This window comes from Canis lupus, chromosome 30 (assembly GCF_011100685.1).
Source record: "Canis lupus familiaris isolate Mischka breed German Shepherd chromosome 30, alternate assembly UU_Cfam_GSD_1.0, whole genome shotgun sequence".
NCBI classification, from domain to species: domain Eukaryota; kingdom Metazoa; phylum Chordata; class Mammalia; order Carnivora; family Canidae; genus Canis; species Canis lupus.
In genome coordinates this window covers 38,075,718-38,098,838 of record NC_049251.1, presented here as the reverse complement: position 1 = coordinate 38,098,838, position 23,121 = coordinate 38,075,718, and the positions used below count along the sequence as shown (strand labels likewise).

General features: G+C 45.1%; 1 protein-coding gene across 13 annotated transcripts in view; it reads right to left on the bottom strand.

Moving 5' to 3' along the window:
• ARID3B (AT-rich interaction domain 3B) overlaps nt 1-19,350 on the bottom strand; it is a 54,038-nt gene extending 34,688 nt beyond the window's left edge. For 5 of the 13 annotated variants that reach the window (XR_005381878.1, XR_005381877.1, XM_038580972.1 and 2 more), the window contains exons 1-5: nt 19,258-19,341; nt 18,825-18,866; nt 18,308-18,496; nt 17,932-18,046; nt 15,739-16,370 (exon numbers count right to left, since the gene is read on the bottom strand). Coding sequence is in view for 11 of the 13 variants with exons in the window: in XM_038580972.1 (XP_038436900.1) it covers nt 15,739-16,370; nt 17,932-17,977 (678 nt within the window). In the remaining 2 variants the exon portion in view is untranslated. Of the gene's footprint in view, nt 1-15,738; nt 16,371-17,931; nt 18,047-18,307; nt 18,497-18,824; nt 18,867-19,257 lie in introns of all 13 variants that reach the window. The other 8 variants (XM_038580974.1, XM_038580977.1, XM_038580973.1 and 5 more) reach the window with 8 other exon arrangements.
• Nucleotides 19,351-23,121: the final 3,771 nt, after the last annotated feature.

Below are 23,121 nucleotides of genomic sequence, written 5' to 3'. Positions count from 1 at the left end.
TCATGCTCATTGCAGCAGGGTTCACAATAATCAAAATATGGAATCAACCTAAGTGTTCATCGATGGATGAATGAATAATGAAAATGTGGCATACCAGAAATAAACCCATGCTTATATGGTCAATTAACCTATAACAAAGGAGGCAAGAATGAGTACACAATGAGGAAAAGACAATCTCTTCAATAAATGGCACTGGGAAAATTGGACAGCTACATGGAAAAGAATGAAACTGAACCACTTTCTCACACCAGACACAAAAATAAACTCAAAATGGGTCAAAGACCTAAATATGAGACCTCCAACCATAAAAATCCTAGAAGAAAACACAGGTTGTAATTTCTTTCACATTGGCCTTAGCAGCATTTTCCTAGATTTGTCTCAAGAGGCAAGGGAAACAAAAGCAAAAATAAACTACTGAGACTACGTCAAAATGAAAAACTTTTGCACAGCAAAGGAAACCATCAACAAAAGGCCACCTACTGAATGGGAGAAGATATCTGCAAATGATATATTCAAAAGGAATATCCATAATATATAAAGAACTTATACAATTCAACACCAAAAAAAACCCAAATAGTCTGGATTTAAAAATGGGCGGAGGACCTGAACAGATACTTTCCTAGAGACATACAAATGGCTAATAGACACATGAAAAGATGAATCATCAGGGAAATACCAATCAAAATCACAATGAGATACCACCTTACACCTGTTAAAATGGCTAGAATCAAAAAGACAAGGGGTGCCTGGCTTGCTCAGCCACTGGAGCATGTGACTCTTGATCTCAGGTTGTGAGTTTGAGCTCCATATTGGGTGTGGAGATTACCTAAAAATAAAAATCTTAAGAAAAAAAAAAGACAAGAATAACAAGTATCGGTGAGAAAGTGAAGAAAAATAATCCTGGTGCACTGTTTGTGGGAATGTTAACTGGTATAGCCACATTAGTAAGGAGGTTCCTCAAAATTTAAAGATGGAAATATCGTATCATGTAGTAATTCCACTACTGGGTGTTTACCCAAAGAAAATGAAAACACTTAATTAAAAAAGATATGTGCATTCTTATGTTTACTGCAGCAGTATTCATTATTTACAAAAGCCAAGATATGGAAGCAACTAAAGTATCCATTGATAGAAGGATCCATTGATGGATGAATGGATAAAGATGATGTGGTATATATACATAACACATTCACACACATATACACATATGTGTCACCATTATTCAGCCATAAAAAAGAGTAAGATCTTGCTACTGGCAGCAACATGGATGGGCCTAAAGGGTATGATGCTAACCGAAATAAGTCAAACAGAGAAAGACAAGAACCATATGATTTTACTTACCTGTAGAATCTAAACAAATGAGTAAACAAAGAAAAAGCAGAAACAGACCCAGAAACACAAAGAAAGAACTGATGGTTGCCAGAGGGCAAGGAGATAGGAAGATGGGCAAAATGAGTGAAGGGGAGTGGGATGAATAAGCCATGAGGATAAAAGATACAGTATAGAGAACCCAGTCAGTGATATTATAACAGTGTTGCATGGTGACAGGTGGTAGCTACACTTGTGGTGAGCACAGCAGAAAGTAGAGACTTGTGCAATCACTATGTTGTACACCTGCAACTAATGCGTGTCAACTCTATTCAGTTGCAGAATAAGACTGAGTCATTAAAAAGAAGAAAATCCTGCAGGATGTGGTAACATAGATGAACCTGGAGAGCATTATGCTAAATAATGAAAATATTTCAATTAAAAGTTAAATAAATGAAAGTGAATAAGCTAGTCATATAAGGACAGAAACTGCAGGAATACACTTACATACGATATCTAAAGTAGTCAAACTCATCAAGTAGAAAGGAAAATGGTGGTCACTAGGGGCTGATGGGGTAGGAACATGGGGAGTAAGTTTCCATTATGTAAGATGAAAAAGTTCTAGAGATCTGTACAACACTGTTTATAGTTAATAGGTACTGTACACTTAAAATTTTGTTAGGAGGGTAATCTCATGTGTTTTTACAATTAAAAAAAGAAAGAAAAATGGACAAAGGCCACAAGCACAAGCAAGATAAGGCAAGAATAAATACAAAAGGCAAACAGGAAAAGAACAATATACATGTATCTATCCTCTCAGGATAATCTCACCTACCACAGAAATGCAGACACTAAGGCATAGGGTTACACCAGCATCTACAAAGGTAGTTTAATTTATACTAAATGCATACACATAACACACATACTCTTTTCTAACACATTCTGTAACTACACAGTTAAGTAGGTAAATATACAGAAGCAGCCCTAGAAGCTGATTCATGCCAACTGCAGTCTCCTGTGGGATGGGATGAGGTGAGGTGGAAGGGAGCAGGGAAAGCAACAGAACACTGTATATATATATATATATATATATATATATATTTTTTTTTTTTTAAAGTATTTTATTTATTAATGAGAGACGCACAGAGAGAGACAGAGATGTAGGGAGAAGGACAAGCAGGCTCCCTGCAGGGAACCTGATGTGGAACTCGATCCCAAGACTCTGGGATCATGACCTGAGCCAAAGGCAGACACTCAACCACTGAGCCATCTAGATGTCCTGAACACTGTATTTTTTTAAACTATAAATTTTTATTCTGCATTTTCCTATGTGGTTTTAATTATCCTGAGTGTCTATTCATACTACTTGTATAAGTCCGAGATAAACGCTTATAAAATATTAATAAATCATTATGAACACACACGGAAAGACAGCCATAACACCAAGTGAAAGAGTACCTTGTAGAATAATGTGCAGCATTCCTATTTTTGTTAAAAATAAGCAAATGTATTTGTTTTTGTTTTTGTTTTTTTAGTGAAGGATCACCCCTCCAAGGCTATTTTTTTTTAAGATTTTTAAATTATATTTATTCATGAGAGACACATAGAGAGAGACAGAGGTAGAGACACAGGCAAAGGGAGAAGCAGGCTCCAAGCAGGGAGCCCAAGTGGGACTTGATCCTGGGTCTCCAGGATCATGCCCTGGGCCGAAGGCGACACTAAACTGCTGAGCCACCCGGGCTGCCCAAGCAAATGTATTTGTAAAGAGAAAAAAGTTCTGAAAAAATACATAGCATCAAACTGTTCAGAATGACCAATCAAAAGTCAGGTTTTTACTTTATACATTTCTATATTTCTAAAATTAACTGAGTTAATATAACTTCTGTAATACATTATTTTAAACTTTAAACTTTAAAAATAATCCTTTACAATAAATTTTAATGATAAAAATTACTTATAGTCTACTAGGTGATGAAGGTTAGCCATGAAATTATATATAAAATGCATATCATAAGCAGTTTTAAAAAAGATTTATGTATCTATCTGAGAGTGAGCACACGTGCATGCTTGCACAGTGAGGAGGGGCAGAGGGATAGAGAGAATCTCAAGCAGATTTCCTGCTGAGCTTAGAGCCGGGACACAGGGCTTGAGATCATAACTAGAGCAAAACCAAGAAAGTTGGATGCTCAACTGGACTGAGCAACCCAGGCGCCCCTACAGGCATTTTTTTTTTAAAACACAAAGGAAATACAGTTGACCCCAGAACAACACCAGGGTTAGGAACGAGGGATGCTGACCCTACACGCAGTGGAGAATTTGCATATTACTTTTGATTCGCAAAAAACTTAACTACCAATAGCTGACTGTTGACCAGAAGTCTTATCGATAACATAGTCAATTAACACATACTATGTATATGTATTATACGCTGTATTTTTTGTATCTCGATAAACTGAGATAAAGAATAGAAACTGTTATTAAGAAAATCACACGAAGAGAAAACACATCTGCAGTACTGTACTGTATTTATGGAAAAAAAAATACAGATATAAACAGACCCATCCAGGGGTGCCTGGGTAGCACAGTTGGCTAAGCACTGGACTCTTGGTTTCAGCTCAGGTCATGATCTCAGGGTTGTGAGACTGAGCCCCATACTGGGCTCCATGCTCAGCTCTGAGTCAGCTTGAAGCTCTCCCCCAACCCCTGCTCATGCTCTCTCTCTCCCTAAAATAAATAAATAAAACTTTAACATCCAGTTCAAACTTGTGTTGTTCAAGGGTCAACTGCCCAGGAAAATGTTTACAGTTACATCTAAGTTATGTGGTTATGGTGATTATATTTTCTCCTTTACAAATGTTTATATTTTCTATGTTTCTGAAATGAGTCTGATTTACTTTGACAATGAGAAAAAATAAAACAAAATTACTTATAGAGTAATGTGAGCACCAAAAAAAGATCATCATTGCCCTGCTCTATCTAGAATGGCTAAGTGAGAAAGAGCACAGGAAGAGGCTGAAGTCTGACCCTGTGGGTTAATATACCAGCTTCTCAACTGTGAGACTACAAGCAGCATAATTCTTTCCTCATCTGTAAAACAAACATTTAAAGAGAGATAAAATCAGGATCTGACTCACACAACTCAATGAAATAAGGCAAGTACCTGACACACAAGATGTCAAAAAGCCTAAGCTATTAAAAATCAAAAAAAAAACTCAGCAAACAAAATCATGATTAAGGTCAGTCTGAAATAGAAGAAGTCTATTGCCTCCCTCCCTCCCTCTCCAAAGAAGACTTCACTCAGAAATACTAGTAAAATTCAGCACTCCACACCCCTTACACATACAGCTGAGTTTGAAACCAAGACAGAAAGCAGAGTCCACAGTGCTGGAAACATAAAGGAATCAACCAGTAGTGAGCAGGTGCCAAAGCTGTAGGACTCAAGGGAGAAGGGATCTGGATATAGTTCTTAACATCTAAGGGCTGAGGACTGGGGATTTAATTGCAAGAGAGGAGTCCAGGCTGCAGGCGCCTTGCATGCCAGGAACCAGAACTGAGATAAATGCATAAAGCCAGAGGTCACGAAGGACTACACTTCCACCCCCCATGCCCCCATTAACTGGTGCTTAAAAAACTGCCCACCAGCCTGGAGAAGTAAGGAACCTTGTGGTTTGTCCAGGGCCTCGTGGAAGAATAGGGTCCATAAGAAAAGGAAGCCCAGGCTCTCACCAGGCACAGATGGAACTCCAAATTCACATTATCCCAAAGCAATGACAACTAGCTAAACTTGTAGGGCCCCAGCAGAAGAGAAGACAAAACTCCCCTTAGGAATGCTTCCATAATCCAGCACATGGGATTCCCATGGAAACAAATCCCAACTCAAAATGAGCTTCCACGGGGAAAACAAAAAGACCACAAGAGGAAATAAGCCATCGTATGGGAGAGTAACAGGAAACAAGAAATAGTACTCCAAGAAGGAGATAATAATAGAATAATTTAAAAAGAGTCTCTAAAATAAGCATGTTTAAAGAATGGCAGATTGTTGGTAATTGTTGAAAGCTGGGTAAAGGACACAGACAGTTGCTACCATTCTCTCTTCCTTTGTATGCTAGAGATTTCCATAATAAAAAGTTTTAACAATTCTGTAACAAAGTTTTTAAAAAGTTAAAGATGTTCAAAGTGCTTTAAAAAAGGAATAGAAACCAACTGGTAAAAAGAGGCAGATTTTTTTTTTTTTAAGAGGCAGATTTTTTAAAAGTCAAAAAAGTACAGAAATTAAACACAATTTAAGATAAACAATTTTTTAAGTTATTAAGTAGCATAGAAAGAGCTGAAGAGAGAATTCAAAGTTGGAAAATAGAATATGAAAATATTTGGGAGCCTGGGTAGCTTAGCAATTAAGTGTCTGCCTTCAGCTTAGGGCGTGATCCTGGGGCCCTGGGATCGAGTCCCACAATGGGCTCCCTGCACCGAGCCTGCTCCTCCCCCTGCCTGTGTCTCTGCCTCTGTCTCTGTGTCTCTCATAAATAAATAAATAAAATCCTAAGGGCAGCCTGGGTGGCTTGGTAGTTTAGCGCTGCCTTCAGCCCAGGGCCGTATCCCAGAGACCGGGGATTGAGTCCCACATCGGGCTTCCTGCATGGAGCCTGCTTCTCCCTCTGCCTGTGTCTCTGCCTCTCTCTCTCTGTGTCTCTCATGAATAAATAAATAAAATCTTTAAAAACAAAACAAAACAAAACAAAACTAGAATCTCTAAGGTCCTAATATTGTTTGAGAGTAGTACAAAAAGTCAAGAATGCAAGGTAAAATCTAAATGTAATCAAGAAAAGAACAGAAACTGAAATATAACTTCTACCAGTAGAGGAGACAAAGCCTGAGTAAAAACAACACAAAACAAAAACAAAAAACAAAACCTCAAATGAACAAAAGACAGGAAAGGACAAAACAAGAAGCAAAGAGAACCCTTGGTTAAATTGAAAATCCAAATCTAGAGGGCAGAAATAGACCCACATGTATCACCAATCCTAATAATTACAGGGATATGTGGTCTTAAGATATAAAGACTGGTATGTGTAAGGAAAAAAATGTACTAGCACTTGTCAAAAGAAAGCCAGTCCTACCCTGGAATAATTTAATTCACCTCTCTCTGAAACTGATTACACAAATGAAACTTAGTAAGGATAAGGAAGATTTGAGTAACACAACTAATAAGTTTGATCCAGTAGACAGATATGCAACCCCACATCTATCAAAAGAAAAATTTACATTCTTTCCAAGCACACATGGAGAATTTATAGAAACTGACTGCACACAAGGCCAACAAAAAGGACATTGTAACAAATTCTAGAAAGTTATTATCATACCAACTCTCTAACTATAATGGTTAGAGCTTTATTATAAAGCTGCAAGTTGGGGATCCCTGGGTGGCTCAGCAGTTTAGCGCCTGCCTTTGGCCTGGGGCATGATCCTGGAGTCCAGGGATCGAGTCCCACATCGGGCTCCCTGCATGGAGCCTGCTTCTCCCTCTGCCTGTGTCTCTGCCTCTCTCTCTCTCTCTCTGTGTGCCTATCATAAAAAAAAAAAAAAAAAAGCTGCAAGTTAGTATATTTTAAAAACCCACATATTTGGAAACTAAAAAACACTCGAACAATACATGAATTAAAGAAGCAATCACAACTGAAATAATGAAATGTTTAGTATCAACCAATGAAAAATGTTACATATCAACATTTGTGGGATACAGGAAAAATGTGACCTTGAGAGAAATCTACAGCTTCAAATGCACTTATTAATAAGCAAGAAGAATTTCAGAAGATGTATTAAACATACAACTAAATAGGCTTAAAAAAATAGACCCAGAATACATGTAAAATTTGGAAAATGTAATAAGATCAGTGGATAATAACACTGTCAATATTCAGGTTGTAATAGTATACTATAGCTTTGTAAAATGTTACCATTGGGGGTATCTATCTGGGTGGCTCAGTCAGTTAAGTGTCTGACTTGGGCTCAGGTCATGATCTCGAGGTCCTGGGATTCAGCCCTGAGTTGGGCTCCCCACTCAGCAGGAAGTCTGCATCCCCTTTTTACTCTCTCTCTGCCCCTCCCCGTACTGTGTGCTGTCTCTCAATTTCAAATAAATAAATAAAATCTTTAATTAATTAATTAATTAATTAATTAAAAATAAAATGTCACCATTGGAGGAAACTGGGCAAAGTGTACAGGGATCTCTCTAAATTATCCTTTTTATAACAGCATGTGAATCTACAATGATCTCAGTGAAAATTTCAATTAAAAAAAAAGAGGCAAGAATACCAAACATTACCACCACCAGATGCTGGCGAGGATGTTGAATCCTCATTCATTGTCAGTGGGAATGCAAAATAGTACAGCCACTTTGGAAGACAGTTTAGCAGCTTCCTACAAAACTAATCATACTCTTAACATACAACCCAGCAGTTGTGCTCCTTGGTGTTCACCCAAATAAGCTGAAAACTTATGTCTACACAAAAACCTGTACAAAGATGTTGATAGCAGCTTTATTCATATTTGCCAATCAACCAAGATGTTTCTCGATAGGTGAATGGATAAATAAACTGTGGTACATCCAGATTCAATGCTAAAAAGAAATGAGCTATCAAGCCATGAAAAGACATGGAGGGATCTTAAATGTATATTATTAAGTGAAAGAAGCTTATCTGAAAAGGCTATACACTGTATGATTCCAACTATATGGTATTCTGAAGAAGGTAAAACTATGGAGCCAAAAAAAAATCAGGGGTTGCCAGGACTTAAAGAGAAAGCACAGAGGATTTTTAGGGCAGTGAAACTATGTATGATACTACAGCGGTGGATACGTGCCATTTTATATACATTTGTCAAAACTCACAGAACCTACAACATCAAGAGTGACTGGAAGGTAAACTAGAGACTTTCGGGGATAATGATATCTCAGTATAGGTTCATTGACTGCAAAACTGTACCATTCCAGTCGGGTTTTTTTGTTTTTAAATTCATGAGACACACAAACACACAGAGGCGGAGACATAGGCAGAGGCAGAAGCAGGCTCCCTGCGTGGGGCCTGATGCAGACCTCAATCCCAGGACTCTAGGATCATGACCTGAACCAAAGGCAGACAGATGCTCAACCACTGAGCCACCCAGGTGCCCCTAATGGGGGATTTTGATAGTGGGGGAGGCTATGCATACGTGGGGCCAGGGACAATATGGGAAATCACTGTATCTTCCGCTCAGTTTTGCTATGAACCTAAGACTGCTCTAAAAAAATGAAATGGTGCCATTTGCATTAAAGAACAGAAACAAGAACAGGGCAAACCAAAAACAGTGGGAGACACAAATATTTATTCAGTACCTATTATCTGCCATTGCTCTGCTGGGCACCAGGATACAATGATAAGCAAGGCAGATTGTGTTCCTGCTGTCTTAAGAGTTTACCGTCAAGAATAGGAATCAGATACCCAACAAGCCAACCCCACACAAACTCACAGAACCTACAACACCAAGAGTGACTGGAAGGTAAACTAGAGACTTTGGGAATAATGATGTTTCGGTATAAGTTCACTGAACCTATAAAAGTATAGTAATTGAACGTAAAAGTATGATGTTCAATGACAGTCTATAACCTGATCTACACTAAAGGTGAAGACAGTGCCTCTGAGGAAGCGATATTTAAGGTGAGAACTGAAGACTGGGTAAGAGTTAACCTAGAGGAGTGTTCCAGGCAAAAGGACTAGCATATGGAAAGACCAGGGTGGCTGGAGTACAGTGATACATCAGGAGATTCACAAAAATAAGGCTGACAAACTGGCAGGGATCAGATTATGCAGATTGGGCTTTTCCAATTAGAGCAACTGACATCATACTTGGGTGGCATTAAAGGAATGACATAATCTGATTGGTTTTTTAGAAGATCATTCCAGCTACTGTGTAGAGAATGGATTAGAATGGGGGAGGGAAGACACAGACACTTGTTGATAGCGTCGGCAGCCTGGATTAGGGAGGTGACAGTGGAGGAGAAAAGTGGTCTAGACACTTAGGAGAGTTGGTAAGACCTGGTGAGGGACTGGACATCACCAGATGGAGTATGAGAGCGAGTCAACAAGAAGGTCTCTGATACGAATGACCAAAGGGAGAGAAATGTCCTTTAAGAGAAGGAAGAACTAAGGAGGAAATAATCGTAGGGGAGTAGGCTGGAAATCAGGAGTTCGGCTTCACAGGTGTTAGACTTGAGATGCCAGTAAAACATCGAAGTCGAAATGTCAAGAAGGTAGTTGGGAATATGGCAACTGAACTCAGAATGGAAACAAGGGCCAAACGATGCATACTGGAGTCAATGGCTTGTGGACAGTATTTAAAACCCTGAGAGTGAAAGAAATTGCCCAGGGCGGGGTGGGGGTGGGGGTATAGAGAAGAGGCGCTAAGCCCTGAGAACTTGGGGTTCTAGTGGTCACACAGAAGAGACAGAGAAAGGAAAATAAGCTAATGGAGGGGACATGGAGAGCAAAGGAAGAGAATGTTTGGAGGAGAGGAGTCTACTGTATTCGATGCCACTGAGAAATCAAGTGAGGTGAGAGCAGGCTGGGCTTAGCAGCATGGAGGTCACTGGGAGGCCTCACCAAGAGGAACTTCAGGAACATGGAAGAGACAGAGTCTAGACTGCAGTGTGTTGAGGAGTGAGCTGGAGGTGACAAAGTGGAGGTAGGAGTGCAAACAATGCCTCTGGGAAGCTCTGCTGTGGGGACGGAGACAAGAGCTAAGCTGGAAAGAGATGTGTAGTTAAGGGAAGGTTTTTTAAAAATGACTTCTCATTCCCCTATAACAAATGAACCAGACAGATTTATGGATTAAAGGGGCTTATTGTTGTTTTTTAAATCTGGGAGACAGGAGAACACATATGAATGTGGAAAAAGTTTCAGAAGCCAGTGGGTCCAAAGAGTCAGGGAAATAGCCCTTTCTCTGATGAAGCAAGTCCCTGAAAATTAGGAGGGGGATGGGGTCTCAGATGCATGTGGTGGGATCAGTGTTTGGTAAGAAGGGTAAGGACTTCAGTTAAGTCATGACCATGTATCCATAAGAATTCAAAGTAAATTTGGGGCACCTGGGTGGCTAAATCAGGTACTCTGCCTTCGGCTCAGGTCCTGATCTGGGGTCTTGGGATAGAGCCCTGCACAGCAGGCTCCCTGCTCAGCGGGGAGTCTGTTCCTCCCTCTGCTCTCCCCCACTGCTCATGCTCTCTCTGTCAAATAAATAATAAATAAAATCTTTAAAAAAAAGAATTCAACGTAAATAAAGCTTAATTCTACCTAAAGAAGAAACATGCCCATGTCCTTATTTTTAAAGATTTTTTTATTTACTCATGAGAGAGAGAGAGACAGAGACAGAGAGAGACAGAGGCAGAGGGGCTCCCCTGTGGGGAGCCCGACGTGGGGCTTGATCCCAGGACCCTGGGATCACAACCTGAACTGAATGAAGGCAGGCGCTCAACCACTTAGCCACCCAGGTGCCATGCACATGCTCCTATTTTAATGTGGAAAGAAGCAGCTTCAAAAGTACAATGGAAAAAAAAAAAAAAAAGTACAATGGTTTCTCAACAAGGAGAAAAAGAAAAGATTTTTTTTTAAGTGCTGACTAAAGTGCAACAGTTTTAGCTCACATAATCCGGAAATGTTTCAGAGAACTCCAGATTATGAGAGTTTGGTCACAGCTCTGGGAAACTTGAAAAGGAATTGTTTCAAAGCAGTGTCTAGGATTTATGGAGCATCTTACCTACAAAGGTAGTAAAGCCTGAAGAAATACAGCTTCAAGATGTGTATTGGTGCTAACGCCAGTCTGACCTAACCTGCTTGATGGTATAAATTTACAAAGATCTTCCACACTCGTATTCTTCTTCCACTTTGGTAATATTTTTACAGTTGCTCCCTGAGCATGGTGGGAGAGGATTACCATCCTCTGGGATACAAGTATGTATGGGTTCAGAGGGGTAGGTTAGGGCACCTGTCCCGAGTACTACAGCGAGCAAGCAGTGGAGCGAGGATCTAAATCCATGCCTTCTGGCCCCAAAACCAATGTTGATTTAATAATTAAATCTGTTACTAATTAACATGTTTGCTGAGTATTTATACCTTAACCTTTTGGGGTTAATGTCTAAAAGAGCAACCAAGCTGTCTCACAGATCACCACAGACATCTCAGGCATCACAGAATGCTAGGCTGGAAGCACCGCTGGCAGAGCCAAATGAGAGGGCTCAAGTTCTAGGTCCCAATCCTCTCCTGAGTGACAGTTTGGTCACCCAGGTGACTATGCGGAGAGACATGAACTCAACACAGATACTGAAAGGAGATTCAACGAAAACTCAAGGGTACCAAACTCTTCAGTGACCAAGACCGAAACACAAAGAAACAGTCCAGGGCAGTGCCTGACGAAAACATGGCATATGTTCTCTTTCTAATTACACAACGTAAAGCAGGTTTCTCAACCTGGCACTACAGACATCTTGAACCAGGTAATTCTAGGATGTGCACCAGCATCTCCCCCTCCCAGTCAGCACAGCCAAACAACATCCGGGAGCAGGGTGTGTTGGTGGGTTGGGGGGGGGGGGGAAGATGAACCTCAATTAAGAACCACTGATGAGACTCCACTGTGACGGCAGAAGCTAAGGGCATGCAAGACAGACCTACAAATAAAAGTGAGGGACGCTTATGATCTTATTTTTATTCATGCAATAGTTTGCACAATCTTCACGAAAAGCATCAAATGTTCCAAAGACATGCAGTATGTACCTAGAAAAGTAGGACTAGCCCAAGAAACGGCACCTTATTATTTAGACAAACTCTTGGCAATAGATTCCAGAGACCAAGCAGTCAGCCATCCTTCAAGCTTCCCACACTCAGTAACCGTGGAGGCTGCCAAAGTATGAAACACACACACACACACACACACACTTTGGCTCCCCCCATGCCTATCAAGCAATTGCTCATCTTTCTATTCTCTAGAAGTCCACCCCCTTCTGGAAACCTGGCTTCACTAACAGGCTCAAGACAGACAAAGCCTGTATTGCCTGAACTACCCTCTTCCCAGGAAGACAGAGGACTACCCCTAATAGACCAGCAACACCCCCCACTTGGATGTGTGCTGACAGGGCTCTACTGAGCTCCCTCGAGAGAAGGGACACTCAGCTCTTTGTCTGTTGCCTTGTTTTACAATTGTTTACTCTGCCCATCGAAATCTGATGGGCTTTAGAATGCTTGGCTCAATGGCATTATCCATCTTCCCATCACCCTGGTGTCAGAGAATACTATACTCTGTCTAATGATCTGGGCCTTAAGAAACAATTATTTTCTAAGAGTTTCTTTAAAGAGAATCCATAAAATTATTTTGATTTCATATGTTCTAAGAAAGGGATTACAGAACAAAGGAAACTGTGGAGTCCCTAAGCTTTTAAATTTTGCTTTTTGATCAGCAGGTGCCTGCCTACCTGCACCCCCCAAAGTCTTGCAAGATACTTTTGAGTATTCCTGTTGGTTTACCAAGCTATGCTAGCTATGCTGTAGACAAAATTAATGTTTTTACCTTGGTATGTAAATGTCTGAAACAAAACCTTGTTTTTAAAATATCTGCAGCACAGCTAAGACTGGGCAGTTGGGCTTCTGCTGACTTTGGACAGAGTGAAATTACTGCAATTCAAGACCAATGCCCCTTAAGGTTTCCACATGGGTTCTGCTTAAAACGTGAGCTCCTTAGTTCCACGGAGCTCAGGCCTGGCCCAAAGAAGCCTCAGTGAAAGTCTGTTGCATTAAAGAACAAAATGCACACGGCAACACATTGACAGTATTACCTGCAGAAGATCTTTGTAACTGTTGGCCAGAGCAAGGCATATTCCATTTCTGCTCTCTACAAGTTAACTGCCTCAGAAACAAAAGACTGTGAACAATAAAAAAGCTGGCTAGTTTCATGGTCTGTAAGGGTTTCAACAGGCTCTCCCCGAGGGTATTTTTTCAGTCCCCCCCCCCAAGCATAACTTTTAAAAAAAGATGTTTTAATCGGCAAGCATATCATTTACTTCTTTGAAGGAAGGATTAGACAAAGGAGGAGGATACATAATGAAGTAATTTTATAAAATTAAATTCAAAAGCAAAGGGTGACGTGCATCTGAGGTTGTTTTTTAAGATTTTATTTATTTATTCATGAGAGACACAGAGAGAGAGGCAGAGACACAGGCAGAGGGAAAAGCAGGCTCCATGCAGGGAGCCCAGTGTGGGACTCGATCCCAGGACCCCGGGACCCCAGGGTCGCGCCCTGAGCCGAAGGCAGATGCTCAACTGCTGAGCCACCCAGGCGGCCCACGCATCTGAGGTTTTAAAGTCACTGTTACCCAAGGACCCCCTAACCCACTTCTCGATCTCCAAATCCAAGGGGAGGGGGAATTTTAGGGTGTGAGATGAGGCCTCCGCTCTGTTGGTGTTTGTAAAACATCCTAGCAGGTGCTCTGCCGGGCAGTCTATAATTAGTCAAATATGCCTTAGAAACTTAAAATGAACCCAAAGGGTTTCAGAAAACCAACAGCCAGCCCCTGAGCATTGAGCTGTGTCTTCACAGGGCTGCTGTGCCCAGAGCACCAGACTGGGTGCCTGCCGGTGTGCACCCGTGTGTGCATGCACACGCCGCTTCTGAAGAGGCTCTTTTTTCAGAGCTCTAATGGCTTGACCTCAACACCTGCTGCACTTCCTGAAGACAGACAGGCTCTGGAGCTCCACTTGTTCCTCGCACGCGGCTGCACTTTCTAGGAACGACCGCACACACGCAGAGGCTGGCCAGCTGCCAAGGCGGGGGCAGCCCAGCCGCCTCGGGCCTGAACTTTCCCAGTGCCGTCAGGGCGGGAGCCCGCTGCGGGCTGACTCAGCGGCCGCATGGAACTCTGCCAGCCGCAGGCAGCGCGGGGGCTGCAGGCAACTCACAGATGTTTTGCTAAACTAAAGCAATCAGCCAGGAGGCGGGTCCGGGCCGGCGGCCAGGCTGCCGCTGTCGTGGAAGCTGGGACTCTCTGATCCAAGTCCCAGCTCAGCCTCTACCTCCTGGTGATCTGCGGGAAGGCCCAGGTGCCCCCGGGTGCCAGTGGGCACCTCGCCCGCTTCCCAGCCTGTTGGTGTGGCCGCAGCAGAGGACGGCGCTCTGTGCATAAAGGGCACCTGGAGCACTCCGACCTACCGGGTGCTGCTAGCTCAGTCAAACCTCACACCATCCCTGGGAGGTACGCTTCATCATTTTCACTTCCCAGATGAAAGGACACAGGCTCAGAGAGATTGAGAGCCCTACCGACAGATCACAGGGTAATAAATGGAAGAGATGAGAATGGAACCATACTTTGCCAGCTCCGGAATCCACTGGAAACACTGCTGTGGTAAAACTCAGATCAACTACGCAGGGCTCCTTTATACAAAGACACTGTGTTTTCAGGTTCCAAAGGACTTTTCTTAGATGACTTCTCAGTTGCCCTGTGAAAACCCATAGTTCTTCACGACTCATTTCCAAAGAGCACCACTGGGCCACATGAAGAGCACATACTTATGAGTACCTAGAAACTACCGGCTTTGTCACAAACTCCCTAAGCACCAAAGAGTCACTTAACCTGGAACAACTCATCAGCAACTCCCATTCTTTGGGTGAGGAAAAACTGCACTGCAGGTCAGAAAGAGAATAGGAATCAGAAGCCAAAAGCCTGGTTGAGAACACCTTAGAGTCCTGAGACTCCACACCAAGATAATTCTTTAAGATTCCAGAATCTGAATTTTTTTAAAGCTCCCAAGACGACTCTGATGCTCAGCCATGTTTGAAAATCACTTAAGCCTGCCTTGGCTAAACTGGGAATTCTGAGGTCTACCCTTTCCTATTTCAAAGGGGGTGGTGTATGGGTGAAATGATGCAATCATGCAGGCATGATTTGGAAAATATACACAACACAAGAACTTCTTGTCAGCTACACTTAACTATAAACAACAAAACTGTGCTTAAAGAGCACAACGCTGGTTTAGCCTGGAGCTAAGCAATAGTCTTATGCAAAACTGTTATTTTACTAAAAAAAACTGTAATTAGAGTTACAATTGCATTTTTAGATATCCCTCATAACACTGTTGCAACCTCTTCCTTCCTTTAAAAAAAAAAAAAAACAGATTGTACTAACATTCTTTCACATCCCACTTGAAACAATCTATATTCGGAGGAACCTGCACACTTCATTGCTGTAATCAAGAAAACAACTAGGAGAAAAAAAAAATATCACAGTCTATGCATCACTAGGCTGTTGGGTCACTGAGTTGGGTGAGAAGGCCCAGACTGGCAGAGATCCTGACCCTGGCAGTACTCCTCTCAGCTGGCCTTTGGGAAGAATAAATGACCCCCTGCACCATGAAGACTGACCTGCTTGAGCTGCTCATCCAGATTCCAGCTTGGCTGCTCAGCTGTGGAGACTGAAGGTGGGGCCTTGGAAGCATCTTTGGTATGGTCTTCTTTAGCTTGCTGTGCACGCAGTGGAAGCCCTGGTCCTGGAAGCAGACCAGATCCAGGTGCTGCTCTGGGGTCCTGGCGAGCCACTTTCTGCACATGAAAATACTTGGAAGTGGCCTGGGCCTCTTTCTCAGCCACCTCTGCAACTTCATCATCCCCATCCTCATCTTCCAGACCTCCTTCCTCCTCCTCAGGCTCTGAGTTCACGTTGCTCCGTTCAAAAACTCGGGCCACTGCTGAGGCTGGTGGCCCTCTGGCTAAGGAACCCAGGGCAGGGCTGCTAGATGGCCTCCCAGGGGTTGCAGAAAGGAGAGTCTGCTGCGTGACCAGCTTCTGGGCATACAAGAACGGGGCTTCTCTCATCTGCTGTCCCTGCTTCTCTCTGGCATCCATCTGCAGAGGAGCCAGGGGAGAGGCCTGTTGGGGTGGTGGCTGCCGAGGCTGCTTCTGTTGTGCCAGTGGTTCCATCACTGCCTCAAGCTTCACCCGCCAATTGGCATGGCTCTGAACCTGGGTACAGCCCAGCCGGCACACTGGGTCTAAACCTTAAGTGATTAACAGAAACCACAAAGAAGGAGAAACAAGGGGGGGAAAAAGAGTAAAACAGATATTAAAAAACTTTCTTTTTTCTAGTCAAGGGTATGAGTTCTAAACATTAATCATATGCTCTAAGCCCTGGTTCTAAGAGGAGTGGTGGTGGGAGCTTGGGGTCGGGGTGGGGGTGCGGTAGGGAACGGTGTGAAGAACGGGATTTATGAGAGGAAATTCGGGATGGATCTCAGCAGTGGTGGACAAATGTGGGTATAAAAAGTAAATCTGGGATCCCTGGGTGGCGCAGCGGTTTAGCGCCTGCCTTTGGCCCAGGGCACGATCCTGGAGACCCGGGATCAAATCCCACGTCGTGCATGGAGCCTGCTTCTCCCTCTGCCTATGTCTCTGCCTCTCTCTCTCTCTCTCTCTGTGACTATAATAAATAAAAATAAATAAATAAAAAATAAAAAAAAATAAAAAGTAAATCCAGACAGTTTCGAGCCTGCAAAACTCTGTGTTCTGATCTCTCTCTCTCTCGACATTATCAAACATTAGCATGTTTATCACCGAAAAGGCAACCGGGTTTGTACTGTACAAAAGTTGTAAGAAAACCACAATAAAAAGGGAAAGAAGATCCCTGGGTGGCGCAGCGGTTTAGCGCCTGCCTTTGGCCCAGAGCGCGATCCTGGAAACCCGGGATCGAGTCCCACGTCGGGCTCCCAGTGCATGGAGCCTGCTTCTCCCTCTGCCTATGTCTCTGCCTCTCTCTCTCACTGTGTGCCTATCATAAATAAATAAAATAAAATAAATAAAAAAAAAAAAAAAAGGGAAAGAAGGGCCTGTCTACAAAGGAGAGAGCACGGCTTATGTTCCCAGGCCCATCAGAGAAAGAAAGCACCGCCCTAGCTAGGCACAGAGCTATCAGGCAGACAGAATGAGCTCTCTCCTACAAAAGCAGAACACAGCAAACTGCTCTTAGGTTTAAACTTTTCAAATTTCCCCGATCGAATGGCTGGCCTGCTTTTCAAGTGGGCTGAGCCCCGCTAACTGTACATTATAGCTTCAAAAAAGAATCCAATTTCAACAACATGAAAGAAAGAAACATGCAAGGGGGCAAGAGTTTCAAATTGCAATGGTCAGCTCAAACAAACAAACAAAAAAACCCAAAAAACAAACAGGAAGGAATTCCTCTGGAGATTTTAAAGTTAATTAAATTGGAACAGGTATCAGTATTGTGTAAACAACAAGTTAATGCTGCTTTTTCATAAGTGGCCAAGTAAATCTCTTCACATCCCTCTTCTTTCTGATTCACTTCCACTGTGACATTCTATGACAAACGCACACAGAAAAGGCTTTCAGGCCCAAAGTGTTCTGGGGGCAGGTTTATCAGCATTCTTACCAATCAGTCTCCAAACACATCCCCCCTTTCACACCCTCTTCTCCACTCTGGCTTCCCCTTTCCCTTCCTCCTCTCCAGATCTCCACTCCCCCACCCCCACCCCCAAGGAACCTCACTCCAGTTCTGTTTCCTCAGCAAGTCTCCATAACTGAAGGGTGATTACTAGGCACACGCACATTTTAGGTGAACAGGACTTGCAACAATGGCATACAGGGTTGTCATCACATGAAAGAACTCATTGCACAGGTTGAGACTTGATATTTGCGTTGTTTCACTGTTTTCCAACTGAGACTAAAGATTAAAAAAAAAAAAAAAAACAAAAACCGAACGGGGGTGGTGGGTGGGGGGAAGAAGGGGATAGGAATCAGCTTCATAGCAATAAAAACTGCCTGGGTCTATTAATCTCTTAATGGGCAGGGGGAAGGTGCAACCCTTTAAAGCGAGGTGAAAAGAAGTGGAGATGAAAAATTCTCATTGTTTATCTGAGAAGCGCTTGCTTTGGCCTTTCGCGTTCAGGGCAAGACTCAAATCCCAGTCTGCCTCTTTACTTGCCTTTTTAACTTCCTCTCCTGGCGCTTGAGAAAGTGTGACTTTAACGCCCGTAGCGCTTCTTTCAGTCGGCTTTGGCCCTCTTTATAGTGTAACGAAATATGAAAAGATTTTCAATCCAGCATTCAATCCAGCCAGCCGGCAAAGGGATATACATTGAGGATTAAAAAACAACAACAACAACAAAAAAAACTGGCGTCCAAAAAAAAAAAAAAAAAAAAAAATTAAACAAAAGACTACATCAAACGATCGGGTGATCATTTTAACTTTCCTAATAATAATAATAATAATAATAATAATAATAAACTTCCTTTATAATCACTACAATGTATTGCAAAGGGAATCGTTTTTCAGCCGGGCCCTGCCGGGCCCCGAACCCCCGCCTCCCGAGCGGCCGCACCATCTTCCCGGCGCGCTGTCCCCAGCGTGGGGCGGGGGGGGCTGCCTCCTGGGTGAGATGGAGAGGACTCAGTGCCCCAGGTCACACGCCCTCCCCCCGAGACCCCGAGAGCCCACCTACCCCGTCCAGAAGCAGAAAGGTCCAAACAACAATGCCACCTGCCTACATGGAGAAAACTTGTGTCCCTCGCAAATCTAAGCCACTCCGTCCCTAAACCCGGCCCCCTCCCCCATTTCCCCCGAAGCCCCCGGACCGCCGCGCCGGGGCCCCGGGCCCCCCCCCCCCGCCTCCCCCGGCCCCATCACTCCGACCTCCCCCGAGCCCTCCAGCCAATCCGCGGGCGCTCCCCGGCCGCCCCGACCCCATCACCCTCGCCCTAGCAGCTCCCATCTCTTTATCACACCCCCCCCCCGGGTGCGCGGCGCGTGGGGTCCGCTCCCCGCGCCCTCACCTTCCCCCGCACACCTGCCTCCCCTCGCAGCCCTCCGGCCCCTCCACCTGCAGCAGCCCCCGCCCCCGCGCGGCTGAGCGAGCCGGGCCCCACGCGGCTTACCCGAGCGCGGCGCTCCGGGGTCCGCCGGCGTCAGGCCCCGGCTCCAGCCGCTGCGCCTCGGCCTCCTCCGCAGCCGGGGGCCACAGCCGGGGCGGGGCCCGCACCGGAAGCGGCGCCGCGGGGCCGGGGCCGCGAGCCCGGGGCGGGGCCGCACTGGCCGGGGCGGGGCCTGAGGCCGGAAGCGGCCAAAAAGGGAGCGAGGGGCGGGGCCAAGCAGGAAGTGACTTCAGGGACGGCCCCGCCCCGCCGAGTCGGCGGCGGAAGCGGACGGACGCCGGCGGGGACTTCGGCCAATGGGAAGGCGCGCACGCCGCGGACTTCCGGCGTCAGGACTTCCGCGCGGAGTTGAAAAGAGTCGGTCTGCGTTGCTCCTCGTCCGCGCGCCCTGCGGCCGCGGAGGGTGGTGAGGCGCGGCGTCGCGTCGGGAGGCAGGCACGGGAACCACGACGGGTGCCCGCGGGGTTTCTTTCTGCTTCGGTTGCTTTCCCGCGCTGCCTGCTTTCAAGTCGATCTTCCTCTGAGATTCCCGCTTCCAGGTCAGTGTTCCCGTGAACCTCCCGGGCCGAGACCTGGCTGTCCCCTGAGGATGCTTCGTCCCCTGGGCAAGGCGTATCCTCCCTTCCCGGGTCCAGAGGGTGGGGGCGCTCTGTGTGGAAGACGCTCCCCTCTTGGAAAAACCCTCGCTTCCCGACGCTTACTCTTAAGACTTTGCCGCCTGTCGAACCGCCCTTCGAGGTCAGCCGTTCACTGGGGCGGCCAGCTCCCGCTCTTGCTTTCCTCTCGTCTGTCTGCCACCTGGATAATGTCAGGTGGATAATGAGGCCCCGTTACCATCTGGGCCTCATCTCTAGCGACCCTGACAGCAGCCCCCATCTCTAGCGACCCTGACAGCAGCCCCCATCTCTAGCGACCCTGACAGCAGCCCCCCATCTCTAGCGACCCTGACAGCAGCCCCCCCATCTCTAGGGACCCTGACATCACCCCCCTGTCTAGCGACCCTGACAGCAGCCCCCCATCTCTAGCGACCCTGACAGCAGCCCCCCCATCTCTAGGGACCCTGACATCACCCCCCTGTCTAGCGACCCTGACAGCAGCCCCCCCTCTAGCGACCCTGACATCAGCCCCCTATCTCTAGCGACCCTGACATCAGCCCCCCATCTCTAGCGACCCTGACATCAGCCCCTCATCTCTATGGACCCTGACATCAGCCCCCCATCTCTAGCGACCCTGACATCAGCCCCCATCTCTAGCGACCCTGACAGCAGCCCCCCCATCTCTAGGGACCCTGACATCACCCCCCTGTCTAGCGACCCTGACAGCAGCCCCCCCTCTAGCGACCCTGACATCAGCCCCCCATCTCTAGCGACCCTGACATCAGCCCCCCATCTCTAGCGACCCTGACATCAGCCCCTCATCTCTATGGACCCTGACATCAGCCCCCATCTCTATGGACCCTGACATCAGCCCCCCATCTCTATGGACCCTGACATCAGCCCCCCATCTCTAGCGACCCTGACATCAGCCCCCCCATCACTAGCGACCCTGACATCAGCCCCCCATCTCTATGGACCCTGACACCAGCCCCCCATCTCTAGCGACCCTGACATCAGCCCCCTCATCTCTAGCGACCCTGACATCAGCCCCCCATCTCTAGCGACCCTGACATCAGCCCCCCCATCACTAGCGACCCTGACATCAGCCCCCCATCTCTATGGACCCTGACACCAGCCCCCCATCTCTAGCGACCCTGACATCAGCCCCCTCATCTCTAGCGACCCTGACATCAGCCCCCCATCTCTAGGGACCCTGACATCAGCCCCCATCTCTAGCGACCCTAGCATCAGCACCCCCCCATCCTAGTCAAAAATCAGGACTTGTCACCAGAAACGTTATCGCATCACAGATTAGTAATTGGAACAGCCTTCTGTCCAATTACAGCCTGATGTGCTTTCAGCTTGACTGCCTAGGAACTTCTTCCTAACTTCATTGAAAGCCTCCATTAGGGGGATCCCCGGGTGGCTCAGCGGTTTAGCGCCACTTTCAGCCCAGGGCGTGATCCTGGAAGCCCAGGATTGAGTCCCACATCAGGCTCCCTGCATGGGGGCCTGCTTCTCCCTCTGCCTGTGTCTCTGCCTCTCTCTCTCTCTGTGTCTCTCTTGAATAAATAAACAAAATCTAAAAAAAAAAAAAAAAGAAAGAAAGAAAGCCTCCATTAGTCCACATTCTTCACTTCCCTTCTTATGTATCTGAGATACGATGGTACACCATTAGAGTCCTACTCTTGGTCCTAACCATGCCCGCCACTCCCTTTTCCCCACCCAGGTCCTCTGCCCTAGACGGACCTATATGCTTCTCCATGCCTGTATCCTGTAGAAAATTTTCCTGCTGAACAGACTGGCATTCCTAAGTTATTTTTTTTTAAATATATATATATTATTTATTTATTTATTCACGAGAGACACACAAAGGGAGGCAGAGACACAGGCAGAGGGAGAAGCAGGCTCCCTGCAGGGACCCCAATGCGGGACTCGATCCCAGGACCCCGGGATCACGACCTGGGCCGAAGGCAGACGCTCAACCACAGAGCCACCCAGGCGTCCCCCCCTAAGTTATTAATTTCAACCTTAAATGGGCTCTGAACAGTACCTGGAAATTTCATTGTAATATTTTTCTGGTTAACTTGCTTTCCGCTATCTCTGCAAATCTGTAACCCTACACTTCCCATACACCTTCCCCTGATTATCTTACTGTATGTGTAACAAAAAATGCAGAATGCCCTAAACCCCCCAAATATAGAAACAGTAATTAAAAGGAATACATGCCAGTCACCTGGGTGGCTCAGCGGTTGAGTATCTGCCTTCGGCTCAGGGCATGATCCCTGGATCTGGGATCGAGTCCCACATCGGGCTTCCTGCAGGGAGCCTGCTTCTCTCTCTGTGTGTTTCTCATGAAAAAATAAATAAAATCTTAAAAAAAAGGAATACATGCACCCCTATGGTTATTGCAACATTATTTACAATAGCCAAATTAAACAGTCTGAGTGTCCCATCAATAAACGAATGGATAAAGGAGACATGGTATACACACAATGGAATATTATTCAGCCACAAAAAAGAATGATATCTTGCCATTTGCAACTTGGATGGAACTAGGGAGTATAATGGTTAGTTGAATAAGTCAGGCAAAGATAGACAAATACATGATCTCACTCATGTGGAACTTAAATGAGTAAAGTTGGGAGAAAGACGAACTAAGAAATAGATTTTTAACTATAGAGAACAAACATGATTATGAGAGAGGAAGTGGGTGGGGGGAATGGGTGATACAGATGATGGGGATTAAGGATTACACTTGTCTCTTAAGGAGTACCCTTGAGCACTGGGTGGTATATGGAATTATTGACTCAATATATTGTGCACATGAAACTAATATAATCCTGTATGTTAACTATACTGAAATTAAAATGAAATAAATGCAGAATGCCTTAAAATCTAGAAATGTACATGTGTTCCCATTCTGTCTATTCCTCCTATAACTTATTAAATCACAAATATTCATTGAACTCACACTATATGGCAGGCAAGGTGCTTATTAAGCAGTGAACAATAAAAAAGTCCCTATCCTAAAAGATATATTTAGTGTTGAGAGACAGAAAAACAAATATGTGCTATGATGAAGAACAAAGCAGAAAAAGGGTTAGACAGTGGTGTCAGGTAGCTGCTCTTTTAGGTGTTAGAGAAGGACTGATAAGCAGAAAGTGGAACTGATTTGATGGAGTAAGCCATGTGGATATCTAGAGGAGTGTTCCAGGCAGAGAAGACAACCGATTCAAATGCTCTGAGGCAGGAGCATGCTTGGCTTGCT